General features: G+C 41.4%; 1 protein-coding gene across 2 annotated transcripts in view; it reads left to right on the forward strand.

The window, feature by feature from the left end:
• Positions 1-17,759, forward strand: part of PGAP1 (post-GPI attachment to proteins inositol deacylase 1) — a 215,526-nt gene that overhangs the window by 83,491 nt on the left and 114,276 nt on the right. For both annotated transcript variants that reach the window (XM_033946396.1, XM_033946397.1), the window contains exons 10-11: positions 5,887-5,970; positions 17,280-17,329. In XM_033946396.1, coding sequence (XP_033802287.1) covers positions 5,887-5,970; positions 17,280-17,329 — 134 coding nt within the window. The remainder of the gene's footprint in view (positions 1-5,886; positions 5,971-17,279; positions 17,330-17,759) is intronic.

Below are 17,759 nucleotides of genomic sequence, written 5' to 3' on the forward strand. Positions count from 1 at the left end.
GGCACTATCTAAATTTCTCCTGATACAGTAATTGTTTTCTATACAGTGCCTTTTTCTTCTAATGTTGTTTTTCATTGTATTCTTATTTTCTTTTACTTTGTTTTGTTTTCTTTGGCATGTCTGTTCAGACACATGAAGGTTCAGACACATTCCAAGGATTCAAATGTCTTGGGTACAGCCAAAGTAAATGTAAGCATTGTATGTGTCTTCTCAAGCCTACATTATTGCTTCACATCACCTTTGCAAGCACTACAAAGCTGAGAAAAGGCTACTTTAGATGCAGAAGTCTCCTCTGCAGAAGTCTGTAGGCTCTGTGCATATAAGTCAAGAATCTTCCACAGAGCAACCCTCAATCTCCTGGTTCAGTGGCTTCAAAAGTCCAGTCACCCAAGAGGACCACCAGATGATACTTAAACTGGCACCTTTCCTCAGAGGTTTCCAGGCCCTTAATGCAGCTGCGTCCTGAGTACTCAGCCAGGCTTGAAGGAAAGACATCATCCTTGGGCGACTTCCGAGAGGCTTGAAAAATGGAAGCATATCGGTGCAGTATTTCCTTATTCCAAGTACCAACAATTGACCTCTATTATGCAGCTGTTCCAGCACACATCCAGTGCAAACTGCGTAGATGACATAGTACAGGAGCTGTGTTGGAATAGTATAGCACTATTCCAACACAGACCTCACCTGTTCTGCAGAGTACGTCTATGCAACAGCCTATATCAACAATTCCAGTGCTCGTCACATTAGTTTTGAGTTTCAGGTATATTAAGCTTGATATACTGCCTATTGAAATACCAACAAAGCAGTGTACAATATTATTAAAATACTAAAGATATAAGGTAGTAAAAGTAGTGGCAAAGACAGAAACTGTACAATATCGATAGGACAATTAAGATAGGGTTGCGGAATCTACACTTCAATCCAGGTTCTGCAGCTCTGTCCTAGGTATTTTCACACCCAGAATAATTAATTCTCATGGGTAATATGTTTTTTTCAAAGAAATAATTTTTTAATCTTGTCTTAAACTTCTGAATGGATGATTCAAGGTGTAGGCGAATAGGTATAGTGTTATACAGAGATGACCCTATAACACTAAACAAGAAGTTGTGGACAAATTCTCACTGTAACAGTAGATGACGGCAGATAAATACCTGTACAGTCCATTCAGTCTGCTCAACAAGGTAAACTCATAAGATATGATGTGATAAATATGGATACTTAATTTGTCCTTGTCATTTTCAGGGCATCTATCAAAATAGAAGTCTGCTTCTCAATTATTAATGTGGCCATTTAATCACTGCTAACCTTGTTTCATTCTATGCCTTCCATACAGGATTCCTTTATATTTATTCCATTGCATTTTTAAATTTTGTTCCCATTTTCGTCTCTACCACCTTCCACTGGAGAGCATTCCAGGCATCTACCACCCTCTCCTTGAAAAGGACAGCCTTCCTGATATTCTTCCTGAGTCATGCCCCCTGCAGTCTAAATTCATGTCTTATAGTTCTAACATCTTCCTTCCTCTGGAAAAAGTTTGTTTGTATATTAATACCTCTCCAATATTTGATTGTCTGTATCATATCACCCCTGTTTTTCCTTTCTTCCAGAGTGTACATCTTCAGGCCATCAAGACTCACCTCATACATCTTGTGGCACAAACCCCATACTATTTTCATCACTTTTCTCTTTAGCAAGATATGGCCTCCAAAACTGAGCACAATACTTCAAGTGGGGCCTCGGGCATCAGCACCTCTCTTCTGCTGGTTATATCCCTCTGTTTGCAACCCAGCATCTTGCCATGGCCATCGCTTTGTTGCATTATTTGGTCATCTTGAGATCCTCAGATTCCATCACCCCCAAGTCTATCTCCTGAGCTGTGCATATCAATCTTTCTCCTCCTATATCATGGTGATTTAATTACTTATTGAAGTCTTTATGAGCCAATGACTAAGATATGTGTTGAGTTAGAAAATGACACGATAACTGTTACCGCCGAAAAGGGGAGGAAAAGAACCTGGCTGCTGCAGGTACAGGGATAAGGCCATTCACAAGATCATAGTATAAGTGGTAGTTGGTTCCAGCATTTTGCTAATTGATTATACGATAAAGCTTATTACGATAAAGATTTCCGTCTACTGCTGCTTCAATCCAGCTCTTGCAAACATTTTAGAAAACCTTTGTTTTCAAACTTTCTGACTAATTAGATCCTTTGCATTCTTCACGTTATAATATGTATTTTCTTAACATAATTTTTTGTTAACAGCATCAAACTCATGGTTATGCAGTATGAAAATCTGCTGTTATTTTATTTTGGATGGATAAGGTAATTTTCCTGGTAGACTTTATATTGTTGCATATTGGGAATTTTAAGTGGAAAAGATTTCTGGTGGAATATCTGTCGGAGAAACTCTGGAGTAGGATGGCCAACTCTGTTAGGTAGTCGGGGGCATTGCCTGTCAGGATCTTAAAGGCAGTGATAACCTAATTTAAACTTGATCCATGCAGTTATGGGCAGCCAGCATAGTTTCATATACACTCGTGGCCAAAATTGTGGAAACACCTCGAATTTTTCTAGATCACAGAACTTTATTCAACTGTTGCACCAGTTACTTATTTAATCCTGCAATGTATGATATTTATAAACATTCTTTGATTGTTTATAAACAAACATTACTGGAAATATTTGTGTCGTAATTTTATGGTTAGGAATGACTTTTTGTGATTTGACATCAAAAGGTAAGTAATCAGCTGTGTTTATTTTGATATGTATTGAAGAGTGTAGTGCAGTGGTTAGAGCTACAGCCTCAGCACCCTAAGGTTGTGAGTTCAAATCCCGCGCTGCTCCTTGTAACCATGGGCAAGTCACTTAATCTTCCACTGCTACAGGTGCCTTAGATAGATTGTGAGCCCACTTGGACAGATAGGGAAAATGCTTGAGTACCTGTATGTAAACTGCTTTGAATGTGGTTGAGTAACTACAAAAAGGCAGTGTAACCATGTTTCATCAGCAGTAAATAGTTGTTCCAAAAAGTTGGCACCAGTTCACTGAAAATGCTGCAAGATCAACTTGGAAGCGTCTACTCGACGATACTTCTTTTCAGCATTCAAACATTTGAGCACCCACTTGGCTGACAGCTTCTGCATTCTCAGCTGCTTGTGGATTATACACCCAACATGTTCCCTGGATATTTATAGTGTCTCAGCAATTGTTTTAGCCAGTATTCACCAATCTACCAAAATCAGGTTATGGACATGGTCAACAATTTCAGGAGTTGACACTGTTTGAGGCATCCCAGACCTTGCTACATCTTCGGTCTCAATCCCCACGCTGAAAGTTTGCACACCAGTTCTTCACTGTCACTCAATGTTTGCATCATACATTCATGGATTTCCTTTGGAGTTTTCTTCTGCAGAAATAGAAACTTCATGACGGTTTGGAATGCCACACTAGAAAATTCCACACTTTTAATTGACATGGTTCCATCAATGATCTGAAACAATATGAGTCTGCAAATTGGCACGTTGCAAAATAAAATAACACTCTTCAGCTACAGTGGCAAAATAACACTCAGAATTTAGGGAGTTGGTTGGGCTGACAACTTTTCAGCATCCCCTCATATCAGAGAACCGAGGAGGCTAGTGAACATGCTTCCCAAGAGCCCTGTGGACATTGTGAATGGTGCTCGCTTAAACTATCAGGAGATCATTGGGTTGCTCCTTCCACAAAGAAGAAATATTTTTCTTGTTTAGCTACCACATGTGACAGTTCTTTTGTAGTCTGTCTATATAATAATTTATCCATGCTTTTTGCTTTATGTGAGACGAAATAGTCACTCGTTTAAATTACGCCTTACAGAGTATAAGTCACAGATAGTCACACAAAATTTGGAAGCTCTGTTAGTTCACCACTGGTTAGAGAAGGGCCATTCTGTTCAAGATCTATGGTGGCAAATCATTGATAAAATTTCAGTTGGGTGGGAGGGTGGTAGTTATAATTGCATGCTAAATTATCATGAACAAAATTGGATTGAACCAGACACTTTACTAATGATACATACTAAAATCACTAGATTAGGATCAGCTCAAATTTTCTACTATTTTATAATAAAGGAGCATAGGTATGCATATTATTTTCAAAAAAGCTGCTCTATTTTGCTGAAAATTAATGTACCATTTACATTAGAAGTTATGGTGCTGGGGCATCTTGGACTTAGACAACCAATATCTGAAGATCTATCAAAATTATTAAAGATATTGCTTAATTTGGCCATTAAAATTATCTTAAAACACTGGAAGGATGTATCAAAGGTTGAATATATAACCTGGTGGAACAATGTGTGCATAACTGCTAAGTTTAAGCATGTTGCTGCTGAAAGATTGAATGCGTTAAAAAAGTTCAATAAAGTTGGGGCGCCTTTGGATTATTATAGTTTTGCACCTGCTAAAATATGAAGATTTGTTTTGCGAGATGCCCATCCACACAGTCTTATTGAAGTATTTATGATAGCATTCATGAGTATTATTTGTAATATATTGTTTCTTGATTATTTTTTATATTTACGTATGAAATTCAAGTTTTGATGCATTGTATTGTATTTTATGGAAATTTTAATAAAAATTATTGAACTAAAATTAAAAAAAAGCTCCTCTATTAAAAAATCACAAACATTCTTTTAAAGTTTTTAACAAGACCTTAGCAGTGTAACCCAGGACTTTTAATATCAAACTTCACTAGGAACATTTTCACTACCATCTTCACTGGACTCAAGATATGAAAATCAATTTCAAATTCAATTTTCCTTTTTCAAACTTCTATAGTTTATCTTCTTGAATAATCAATTCCATTTAGTTTTAATCTATATTGGTAGGGACTTCTACTAACATGTATCACCATCAGACATATTATAAATAGACTATTTAACAAACACAGTCAATCCTAAGTTAAATTTATCTCTCCATTTTAATGCCTGCCTTACTTAGACCATCCGTCACTTTGATTACTTAGCTTTTAAAGTAAAAAATGGCAGTGGCTTGTTTTTTTTTTAACTGTTATTTAAATACATGATCATATGAATAATTCAACCAATCATAGTACAGATCTTATGGAATCAAATTAAAATCACCCATTCTATTTCTAAATTTAGACCATAGGGCTCAACAGAGTTTAAAGAAAAAATCCAATTTTCTTCATGATATATATACATGATAATTTTTTTGTATCATTGCAGCAATTTGTATTGATTGTTGCTGTTGTCTGGGTCTCATCTGGGTAGGTAGAACCAACACTTCTGCCATCATGCTGTGGCTTTCTTCGGGGTATGCTGGAGAAAGCCACAGCATGATGGGTGAAATGTCGGTTGTACTTACCCAGACATGGCGAGACCCAGATAACATCAACAATTATACTGTGAATGTTCTTACTATAAACGCTTAGAATTTCTAGATTTGCAGTTTATAAGTTTTGATAAATAAATAAATCCTTGGTTATACACAGATAGTAGCACTAGATATAATCTTCCAGGACTTTTCTGAGAACTAATGATATACAGACTAGTAGATCTATCCAGATAAAGTTAGGAAAGTCTTTTTGCTGTCATAATTTTATCCAGACAGCTACCTTATTAGTGGACTGAATATTGCCGCTAACTGGGTAAGTCCTGGCTCTGCCCAGATTCCATCCCAAGATTGCCCAACATTAGCTGGATCATGCTGTGGTATTCTACCTAGATATTCAGTGGCACCATCCTGTTAAGGGCCACTGAATTTCCAGGTTTGGCCCAGTAAGTAAGACTTATCTGGGTAGAAGCCTTATGTGCCCAGTCAAGTGCTGAATATTTACCCCTTACCTTAGGTCCTAAATTAAATTGTATGTCTTTCTTTACACAGGAATCCAATGAAACATTTTTCACTTTTCTTCTTGCAAGCTTCAGAAAGAACTATAGTCATTTCCACTGTCAAAACAGCTTCATGGTAAAAGCAATTTTTTCTTTTTAAAAAAATAAAAAGCTTTTTTCAGTGTATAACTTGTTTCCTCATGGTTCATGTCCTGTACTAGAAACTTAAAGATGATTGCATCCAGAACTCCATTTTATAGTGTGAAAGGTCTCTGTTTCAATAACTACTTTTTTGAGAGAGTGAAGAACAGAAGAATAGCCTTACTGGGTCAGACCAATGGTCCATCAAGCCCAGTAGCCCATTCTCATGGTGGCCAATCCAGGTCACTAGTACCTGGCCAAAACCGAAGGAGTAGCAACATTCCATGCTACCGATACAGGGCAAGCAGTAGCTTCCCCCATGTCTTTCTCAATAACAGACTATGGACTTTTCATCTTGGAAATTGTCCAAACCTTTCTTAAAACCAGCTACGCTATCTGCTCTTACCACATCCTTTGGCAACGCATTCTAGAGCTTAACTATTCTCTCATCCTTTTAAGCGGTTCTTAATGTTAGTAACATTGCTAGTATCTTCTTTTTTTTTTTTTGCGTGGTTAATGAAAATTTCTATGGGCAGAGGCCTGCCCCAAATTATTGTACCCTCCACCTTCTAAACTACCTTGAACATCACCTTCTCCAGCAGCCAGATCATTTCCCAAGCTTGTAAGTCCAAGATCAGAACTCAACTCCCAAAAGAAACAGAGTAGCATGTATAAAAGCTAGGATAGATTGGATTGGATTTATTATATTTGATATACCACTTGTACATGAGTATTAAGTGGATTGCAATACTAATACATTAGAAATGAGGATTACATTTTCAATCATTAGAAAATTTTCCCTCTCTGTCCCAGTGGGCTCACAATCCAACAGAGAAAAGGAGTCCATTGTTTCTCAAAATGGGTCAAACGACTTCTTGTGTGTGCAGTTAACTTGCTGAGGTAAAAGTATCCCATAAAGCACTACGTATTGATAAGTTTGGAAGTTCCTGTGTATGCCACCTCTTGGCCACTTTATGGTGCATAATCACCAAGCACAGGAGCAGCATCTTTACCATCTTAGGGGGAATGCCCCCCAGGGGCAAGTTCATCAGGAACCGAGCTGAGTCGGAACAAATGAAGAACAAGAACATGTTAGTAAATAGTTCAGCCCATGCAAACCAAAATGTTCTTAAAGGTTTACATTCCCATTAGTCATGCTTATAGGTTCCAATTTGCCCAAACCCTCTCCAACATTGATAAAGAACAGATGTAGAAAAGTGTGCAATTCTAGTTAGGGAGGGGTAGGTACCATATATAAAGAGAGTTTTAGATGGTTGCAGCTGAAGCAGGCCATTCAGGTGGGGTTCCCTGAATGGAAAAATCTTAATAACCAATATAGTTTAGAGTTCTTGTGCTTTCAGGTGGACTTCCTGGGACACCAGGCCGCACAGTGGTATAAATTGATATCTGGATTTATGAATAAAAAACCAAAAACTGGCCTTAGGGACATTTGGAGCATTGAGATTAAGCATCAAATTACTGCGTCTCAATGGCCACAAATTTGGTCTTGGAGGATGAGTTGTACAATGTCAGCATCTATGAGACAAACTTGGTTTTTTTCTGTTACACCAAGCTTTCTGGACCCCTGTTCGTTTACAAAAGTTAGATAGCTCTAAGTCTAATACATGTTGGCATTGTCATCTCGAAGCAGGGACTTTAGATCATTTATTATTCTACTGTCCATTCATTTTGGCTTTTTGGAGATCGATTTGGGGGCCAAATAAATTGTTTGTTAGAAAATCCTGTGTCTCTATCCTATGATAATATTTTATTTGGAATGTCAGTGAGGAAAAAAGTCAAATTTCTGCAAATAATAATAAATTATTACTTATTATGACAGGAGTTGCCATTCAGCAGATTACGTTTAATTGGAAAAACTGGAATAGATTAAATTACAGTTTTATCCCAGGACAAGCAAGCAGGTATTCTCACATATGGGTGACGTCATCGCCGGAGCCCAGATGTGGACGCCTCACAAGCAGACTTGCTTGAAGAAACTCGAAGTTTCGAGTCACCCGCACCGCGCATGCGCGAGTGCCTTCCCGCCCAGCACAGGGCGCGTCTCCTCAGTTCTCAGTTTTCCATGGAGCCGAGAAGTCCGTCTTTGACTCTCTGCGTTTAACTTTGTTCACTTTGTGCCTTTTCTACAACCGTGGTTTGTGTTTTTTTCTTCACGAATCGCTGTTTTATTTTATTTCTTTTATTTTAGTTAAAAAAACATGGGAAGGAGGCACTAGGGACACTAAAGACAGGAAGGGGCACTAAGGACATGGGAAGGAGGTACTGGGGCACTAAAGACATGGGAAGGAGGCACTGGGGCACTAAAGACATAGGAAGGAGGCACTGGGGGCACTAAAGACAGGAAGGGGCACTAAGGACATGGGAAGGAGGCACTGGGGGTACTAAAGACATGGGAAGGAGGCACTGGGGGCACTAAAGACATGGGAAGGAGGCACTGGGGGCACTAAAGACAGAAAGGGGCACTAAGGACATGGGAAGGAGGCACTGGAGCACTAAAGACATGGGAAGGAGGCACTAGGGGCACTAAAGACATGGGAAGGAGGCACTGGGAGCACTAAAGACAGGAACGGGCACTAACGACATGGGAAGGAGGCACTGGGGGCACTAAAGACATGGGAAGGAGGCATCGGGGGCACTAAGGACATAGGAAGGAAAGACGGAGGGAATAGAAAGGGACAATTCTTGGGCCTGAGTGCAGAAAGAAAGAAATGAAAGAAAGGATACACAGACAGAAGGAAACGCAACCAGAGACTCATGAAATCAATCACCAGACAGCAAAGGTAGGAAAAATGATTTTATTTTCAATTTAGTGATCAAAATGTGTCAGTTTTGAGAAGTTATATCTGCTGTCTATATTTTGCACTATATTTGTCTATTTTTCTATAGTTACTGAGGTGACCGAGCTTGCGGAGATGGGGCGGAAACAAGGTTTTAAAATTTTAGTCCTAATAGTTTGCCGGTCCACAAAATAATTTTTTTATTTCTGCCAGTTCACGGGTGTAAAAAGGTTGAAAAACACTGATGTAGAGTATGCCGGCTTTCTTTTTCACCCAGCCGCATGCGTTCAAAAAGCCGCGCTTGCGCGGCTGCTCGAGTTGATCAATCTTCTCCTCTCTTACAACTTCCTGTTCCCGGTTGCATCAGAGGAGAATATTGAACAAATGATCACCCGCACGTGTGGCTGGGCGAAAAAGAAAGCCAGCATACTCTACATCTAAGGTGAGATGGCGGGAGAGAGATGGCGGAACACTGCAATCAGTCGGGTGTCTGCTGTTTTTGTATCACTGCCTGCCTTCGCTCACGTTCCAGATCCTCCTGCATTTTTAGTGTGCACAATTGACCTGATTCGAGCTATAGGTGAACATGGGGGACACGTCATTGCAAGGGAGGACAAGTCAATTGATTTATTTTATGTTCTGTTTTTACCACAGGGCAGAGGCACTGAAACAGATTCTCAGTGCAGTAGTAGTAGTGGCAGGACTGTCTTCTGTCTTCATGGTGTTTTGCAGTACTGAGGCTTATATGGATGCTGCGGGGACGGTGATGGGGCGGTGAATGGGATGGCGGTGACGGGGCTGTGAAAGGGATGGCGATGACGGTGACGGGACAGTGAAGGGAACGGCGGTGACGGGGCGGTGCAGAGGATGGTGGGCTGGGGACAGTGCAGTGACGGGAACAGATTTTTTCCCCATGTCATTCTCTATTCCAGACACAGTTCTCACCGACATTCGAGGCCTTCATCGAGGCATCCTTCCATGCATCGTTCTTCATCTCATGACAGACCATCTTTCTCGAAGCCTCGATCTACTCCAACCTCTACCAGACCACCGACTCCTCGTTCGAGGTCTCCGATGCTGGACCTTGAGGATGTTCCGGTCTTGATTGCCTCGTCCAAGTCACCAGGTTCCTTTGATGCCTTTTTCCCTGCCGAAACTTCTTCTTCGACACAGGCTGCCTCGACGTCCTCGAGTCCTTCTTGAGGCAAAGCATTAACAGATCAGCTATCTTTCTCGTCTTTCCTGCGACAGATGGCTGTAGACTTGGATATTCAATTGGATACTGGCTCCAAGTATTCTAAGGAGTATCTAGAAGTCATGCATCTTCCTCAACCTCCGGCAGAGTGTCTTAAGCTTCCACTTCATAAGCTTTTGAATCAGACTTTTGGTTGATGCATGGAAACGCCTTTTTCCATACCAGCTATTCCAGGAAAATTGGACTCTAGGTATAAAACTGTGCATCGTAAAGGGTTTGACAACTCACAGTTATCTCATCAATCCCTGCTTGTTGAGTCATCCTTGAAGAGGTCCCATCCTTCCAAGGTTTATGCCACAGTTCCTCCTGGAAGGGAGGGCAAAACTATGGACAAATTTGGACGTCGCATCTACCAGAATGCTATGATGTCCTCTAAAGTCCTCAATTATAATTTTTATTTCATCACTTACTTTGAATTTCTTCTTTCTCTTCTACCAAAGTTTTTGGCTTATTTGGATAATCAAATGCATTTTGAGTTTCAAGAAGTCATTGCTTCTTTATCTCAATTACGTCTGCATCTCCTCCAATCATCTTATGATACCTTCGAGTTATCTGCCCGAGCAGCTGCTTGATCTGTAGCTATGCGTCGTCTTGCCTGGCTTCGTATCATTGACATGGACTCTAACCGTCAAGACTCCTTGGCTAACATTCCTTGTGAGGGTAACAACCTATTTGATGAATCTATCAAGGCAGCCACCAAGAAATTATCTGACCATGAGAAATCATTTGCTTCTATAGTAAGACCTAAGCCAAAGCCAGCTCCTGCCAAGCCTGCACGCCCTGCTCTTATCTATCAAAGGCGTTTTGCTCCGAAGCCGGCTCCTTATACTCGCCCTCCTCTGAAAAAACAGCAACCTCAGAAGCAACAGAAACCCCAACCTTCTGCTGCACCTAAGGCTTCTCAGCCTTTTTGACTGTTTACAACAGAGCATAACCTCCACTGTTCTGTCTCTGTCTCCTCTTCCCCCTATAGGAGGTCATCTCCATCATTTTTACAACCGATGGACGATAATTACATCCGACCTTTGAGTGCTTACCATCATCAGGGAAGGATACTCTCTTCATTTCACTCAGGTTCCACCAGAGCTTCCTCCAAGAGAGTATCCTTCCAATCCATTCCAGACCGCCCTTCTTCTTCAGGAAGCTCAAGCTCTGCTTTCTCTCCATGCCATTGAACCAGTTCCCTTGGAACAGCAGAACAGGGGGTTTTACTCCCGTTACTTCTTTGTTCCAAAGAAGACGGGTGATCTGCAACCCTTTCTGGATCTCAGGGCTCTCAACAAATTTTTAATCAAAGAAAAGTTTTGAATGTTGTCCCTGGCATCTCTTTATCCCCTTCTCAAGCAGAACGACTGGTTATGCTCTCTGTATCTCAAGGAGGCCTACACTCATATCCCCATTCATCCGGCCTCCTGTCAATACCTCAGATTTCGGGTGGGGAATCTGCATTATCAATACAAAGTACTACCCTTCGGCCTGGCCTCGTCTCCCAGAGTGTTCACCAAGTGCCTGGTAGTGGTAGCAGTAGCTCTAAGGAATCATGGACTTCAGGTATTTCCCTACCTCGACGACTGGCTCATCAAAGATTCCACATCTCAAGGGGTTATTCTAGCGACCCAATGGACTACCTGGTTACTACAAAGTTTGGGATTCAAAATCAACTTTCCCAAATCTCAACTTCAGCCCTCACAGAATCTACAATTCATTGGATCTGTTCTGGACACTGTCCAACTCAGAGCATTCCTTCCACAACAACGTCTGGAAGCTCTTCTTCAGCTCTGTCATACAGTGTCTTCCCGCTCTTCCATCTCAGCGAGTCACATGATGGTACTTCTGGGTCACATGGCCTCCACAGTACACGTGACTCCTTTTGCCAGACTTCACCTCAGAATTGCTCAGTGGACCCTGGCATCTCAATGGACGCAAGTTTGCGACCCTCCTTCTCGACACATTTCAATCACTCCTTCCTTGAAGAAGTCTCTCCGTTGGTAGATGCTCTCTTCCAATCTTTCCAGAGGCTTGCTTTTTCAACGCCCCCTCATCAGAAGGTCCTCACGACAGACTCTTCGACCTACGCTTGGGGCGCTCATCTCGATGGTCTCCATACTCAAGGCCTCTGGACCAGTATGGATCGTCAGTGTCATATCAATTAGTTGGCACTCAGAGCGATCCTCAAAGCTCTCCATGCTTTTCAACATCTGCTTCACGACACAGTAGTCCTCGTTCGGACGGACAACCAAGTCGCCATGTAATATGTCAACAAACAAGGAGGGTAAGGGTCTGCCTCCCTTCGTTAAGAAGCTCTGGAGGTTTGGGACTGGACAATCCACCACAACACCTTCCTCAAAGCTGTCTACATTCAAGGGGCGAAGAATTGGTTGGCGGACAACTTGAGTCGTCTACTGCAACCTCACGAATGGGCTCTCCATTCCTCGCCTCTTCATCACATTTTTTCACAGTGGGGAACGCCACAGATAGACCTTTTTGCAGCTCCCCACAACTACAAACTGCCTCAGTTCTGCTCCAGGATATACTCTCCTCACCGCCTCGAGGCAGATGCTTTTCTTCTGGAACGGACAAATCTTTTCCTCTACGCATTTCCTCCATTCCCTTTCATTCTCAAGACTCTGGTCAAATTGAAGAACGATCATGCCACCATGATTCTAATTGCTCCTCAGTGGCCAAGACAACCCTGGTACTCCCTTCTACTTCAACTTAGCAGCAGGGAGCCATACCTTCTACCAGTTTTTCCTTCTCTGCTTACACAGAGTCAAGGATCTCTGCTTCATCCCAATCTGCAGTCTCTACACCTGACAGCCTGGTACCTCTCAACATAACCCCTCTTCAGTTTTCTCAATCTGTAAGAGACGTTTTAGAAGCTTCTAGAATGCTTAAAACTAGACAATGCTATCACCAAAAATGGACTAGATTTTATATAAGGTGTTTTTCTCATAAGGAGCCTCAGTATTCCTCCTTATCTTCTGTTTTGGACTATCTTTTGCACTTATCCAATTCTGGCCTGAAGTCTACATCTGTACGAGTCCATCTCAGTGCAATTGCGGCTTTTCATCAGCCTATTGAAGGGAAACCCCTCTCTGCTCATCCAGTGGTTTCAGATTCATGAAAGGACTTTTCAATGTCAAACCTCTCAAACCGCCTCCTGTAGTTTGGGACCTCAATGTTGTCCTTTCTCAACTCATGAAACCTCTATTTGAACCAATTGATAAGGCTCATCTGAAGTATCTCACTTGGAAAGTGGTGTTTCTCATTGCCCTCACTTCTGCTCGACGAGTCAGTAAGCTCCAAGCTTTAGTTACTGACCCACCATTCACTGTGTTCCATCATGATAAGGTGGTTCTTCATACTCATCCTAAATTCCTCCCTAAAGTGGTCTCGGAATTTCATCTCAACCAATCCATCGTACTTCCAGTGTTTTTTCCAAAGCCTCATTCTCATCCTGGAGAATCAGCTCTTCATACTCTGGACTGTAAATGTGCTTTGGCCTTCTACTTGGAATGCACCAAATCACACAGAACTGCTCCTCAACTTTTTGTTTCCTTCGATCCAATTTAGTTGGGCCATCCTATTTCTAAGCGTACCATCTCCAACTGGATGGCGGCTTGTATCTCTTTCTGCTATGCCCAGGCTGGATTACCCCTTCACAGTAAAGTCACAGCCCATAAAGTCAGAGCAATGGCAGCTTCAGTGGCTTTCCTCATATCTACACCTATTGAGTACATTTGTAAGGCTGCTACTTGGTCCTCGGTTCATACCTTCACTTCTCACTATTGTCTGAATACTTTCTCCAGACGGGATGGACAGTTTGGCCAAACAGTATTACAAAATTTATTCTCCTAAATTGCCAACACTCCCACCATCCCATTCTGGTTAGCTTGGAGGTCACCCATATGTGAGAATACCTGCCTGCTTGTCCTGGGATAAAGCACAGTTACTTACCGTAACAGGTATTATCCAGGGACAGCGGGCAGCTATTCTCACAACCCATCCACCTTCCCTGGTTAGCTTCTCTGCTAGCTATCTGAACTGAGGAGACACACCCTGTGCTGGGCGGGAAGGCACTCGCGCATGCGCGGTGCGGGTGACTCGAAACTTTGAGTTTCCTCAAGCAAGTCTGCTTGTGAGGCATCCGCATCCGGGCTCCATCGATGATGTCACCAATATGTGAGAATAGCTGCCTGCTGTCCCTGGATAACACCTGTTATGGTAAGTAACTGTGCTTTTGGTGGAATTCACTGTGTCCTATGTATAAGATGGAAAGAATATTAGAGTTGCAGAAAGGAAATTTTAATAAATTTCAGGAGGTTTGGAGACCATTAATAGAATATTGTAATAAATGAATAATCATTTTTCCCAAGCTGATATAATTGTATAGGGAAGGGGTAGGAGGAAGTTTAATTATAAATTGATGGGTTGGATTAATAAAGAACAATATATATATATGTAATCACATGTGTAAAAATAGGGTAGGGAGGGAGGGATTTATTTTTATTTTTAATTGTGAAATTACTAAGAATAGATACTCAAGTGATATTGTATAAGTTTAACTGTTAATATTTGTTGCACTTGTTGTTAGATGAAAAAATGAATAAAGAATATAAAAAAAAGAGAGAGAGATTTAACTAAATTTTCGAACAAATTTGCAGAAATAGAAAGATGGCAGAGTAATAAATTGCATCCTATTCTCCATCTATAAAAGTGCACCCCAAATGTCTCTCCCAATTACACATATAAGAACAAAAGAATAACCATAGTGGGTCAGACAAAAAGCTCATCTAGCCCAGTATCCTAGGTCCCCAAAGGCCAATTCAGGTCACAAGTACCTGGCAGAAACCCAAATAGTAGCAACATACCATTCTACTGATCCCAGGGCAAGCAGTGGTTTCCCTCATTTCTGACTCAATAGCAAACTATGGACATTTTGGGGCTGATTCTATAAACGGCATCCTGATTGTAGTCAGCAATAGGCATCCCACCACTGTCTAACCAGCCAATTGGGGGACACATTTTCTTTAAAAAAAAACCCTCACACCCAAAGGAAGACCCCCTAGGTATCTCCCTAGGGCCACAATAGAAGTCTGAAATGCACTTTGCTGGCCTACATATCAAGTAGACATGGTCGCTGAGCTGATTGTGGCAAGGGAATCCCTCTGTCACGATCAACTGAGCAGCTGTGGCAGGGAACACACCCCCGGCTGCAAAATATGCCAAGCAGAAGGGATACGCACTCACTCCTGCCCCTGAACCCTTCCTGAAGAATGCCAGGCAGGAGGGATGCCCACTCTCTCTCCTACCTGAAGTATTCTGGGCAGGAGGAATGCCCACTACCTCCTGCTGCTGAAACCCCTCCCCAATACACCTAAGCCTACCCCGACAGCCTCTCTCTCCCACTTCCACCAGCATCTGCCTCCCTCTCTCTCCCCCCTCCCCACACACACACCTCTTGGTGGTAAGTGCTTGTTCCATCCTCCAATCCTCTGCTATATCCACCACTAATGTTTCTTTCAAAATGGCTGCTGAGACTTCATATGGCAGCATTGCAATACTTCCGTGAATCTTGTGGAACATTTATTTTTTTTGTTCTTTGTACTAAGTGTGAACAGTAAAAGAGGGACCTCCCCAAGCTTCAAGCCTTGTTTATCGCATTTACTCCTGGGCTTAGGCCTGAAAGATGAGATGATCCATCTGACTCCATTCAGGTGTGTTGGAACTGTCAACTGGATTGGCAGATGCCTCCACAGGTTGTGTCTAAAAGGCCATTTCCAGTGGCTTGAGACCTCCTTGAAGAGGTGCTTATCAGAAAGGGTATGAAAACAAAAGAACATAAGAAATGCCTTCACCGGATCACAAAACACTATCAATTTCTACTGGCTACTGTTAGCTCTGGGGGAGGAGAGTGTCCTTTCCTCTATGACCTGCAGCACACTTTTGATAAGCAGCAATTGACCTCGCACAGGCAGTCTCTTCAGATTTGCCATTCACTTTCCACACTTTGTTGTTTTCCAGCTCTATGCTAGTATTGCTACATGGGAGATAGGAAAATGATCTCTTTCATTCCAGCCATCCTGGCTACCACACTAGGTTACATACGCAGAGGCTCATGGTCCAAATAGTTTCAACAGATACCATGAGAATGGAGCGGTCATTGAGATTTTTAATCTCAGTCACACATCTTATCAAGTGGTGGCTCTCACATCTATGTGGACACCAGACCAGATACCACCTATTACTGTCGGAGGACTGCAGATGTCAGCTCTGGGATTGAGGTCTGATGCAAATATTCAACTACTATGAGTTGGGAGGGTTTCCCCCTAATCATACTCTTATATTTCCCTGTAGAAACCCTTTTAGGAAACAAAGTGAGAACAAGGTGTAGCTCCAAAATCTGACTCTTCTGTTTTATCATGTTGGTCTCTAGATACTATATAAGAACTCTGACTTACAGGCATTTCCTTCTATATATGTATATTTGACAAAGTTTCTATAATCATAACATTCTCTAAGCACTGTATTGTTTAGTATAGTTGTTCCGATACACTGGATCAATATGACATGTTTTGCTTTTAGAGCTTTGTTATTGTTTATGAATGAGCATGTTCCTGCTGTGCTTCCATTTTGAAAAGCTGCTCCTTATTTGGTATATTTGGATTCAGCCTATCACATAATTGTTGGTCCTAGTTGCTTTTTGTCAACCAAGTATGCTCTAACTGCCAACATACTCTGATGTGTGTGATGTGCTGCAGTGATTCTCTCTGCACTTTGTGTAGATCAGCATGTGCTGGTCTTAAGCTAATTTGTCCTCATCCCCGCCAAATCTCAATATCCCTGTCCCGTCCCCATGATTTCTGTCCCTACCCCATTTCTGAAAGCTCTGCCTTAACTGCGCAAGCCTTGAACACCTATAATTTTAATATTTTTTGAGGCTTGTGCAGATGAGGACAAAGCTTGCAGGAATGGAGAAAGCACGGGCAGAGCTTGCAGGGATGGAATGGAGATAGAGAGATCCCATGGGAATGGGGAAAATTTGTCCCCGTGTCATTCCCTGTAAACATGTTCTATTTATACCTCCTCCTTCCCCTCACCCACTTTGAGTGAAGACACATCATTTATAAGTCAGTCCATTGAAAAGAAGGCTCTGTCTACATGATACTAAACTGCTAATTTCCTTGATGTATTTTAAATCATTATAGTATTATAATTAATGTTCCTCGTTTTTGCTTTTTAAATTGACAGTACACAGAAAGCTGGATTTATGGCTGTAAAAACAATGGTTCTGATAAATGGTAAGTGTTTTGATTATGTTAATGTTATCAGTGTTTCATTCTAACAATTCCTTGAAAGATATTTTGGTTAAGAACATAAGTGTTGCTATACTGGGACAGACTGAAGGTCAATCAAACCCAGTATTCTGTTTCAACGGTGGCCAATCCAGGTCACAAGTCTCTGGCAAGATCCCAAAGGAGTCAAACAGATTTTATGCTGCTTATCCTAGAATATACTTTAAATTCATTTATATAGATTTGACAGATGCATCTACCTAATTGGCACATGTAGTAGGGTGTGTTAATTTTGGGGTAGACACTTTTAGTTTTTCAAACTTTATAAACTACTAGTGACCAAATTATGCAGCTTTGTATGCTGAATCTAAAGCTATCTTCAGAAATTGCTTAAAGTGAGTCTTACCTATATCAAATCATAGTTGAAATATGTAGA

This window comes from Geotrypetes seraphini, chromosome 5, assembly GCF_902459505.1.
Source record: "Geotrypetes seraphini chromosome 5, aGeoSer1.1, whole genome shotgun sequence".
NCBI classification, from domain to species: domain Eukaryota; kingdom Metazoa; phylum Chordata; class Amphibia; order Gymnophiona; family Dermophiidae; genus Geotrypetes; species Geotrypetes seraphini.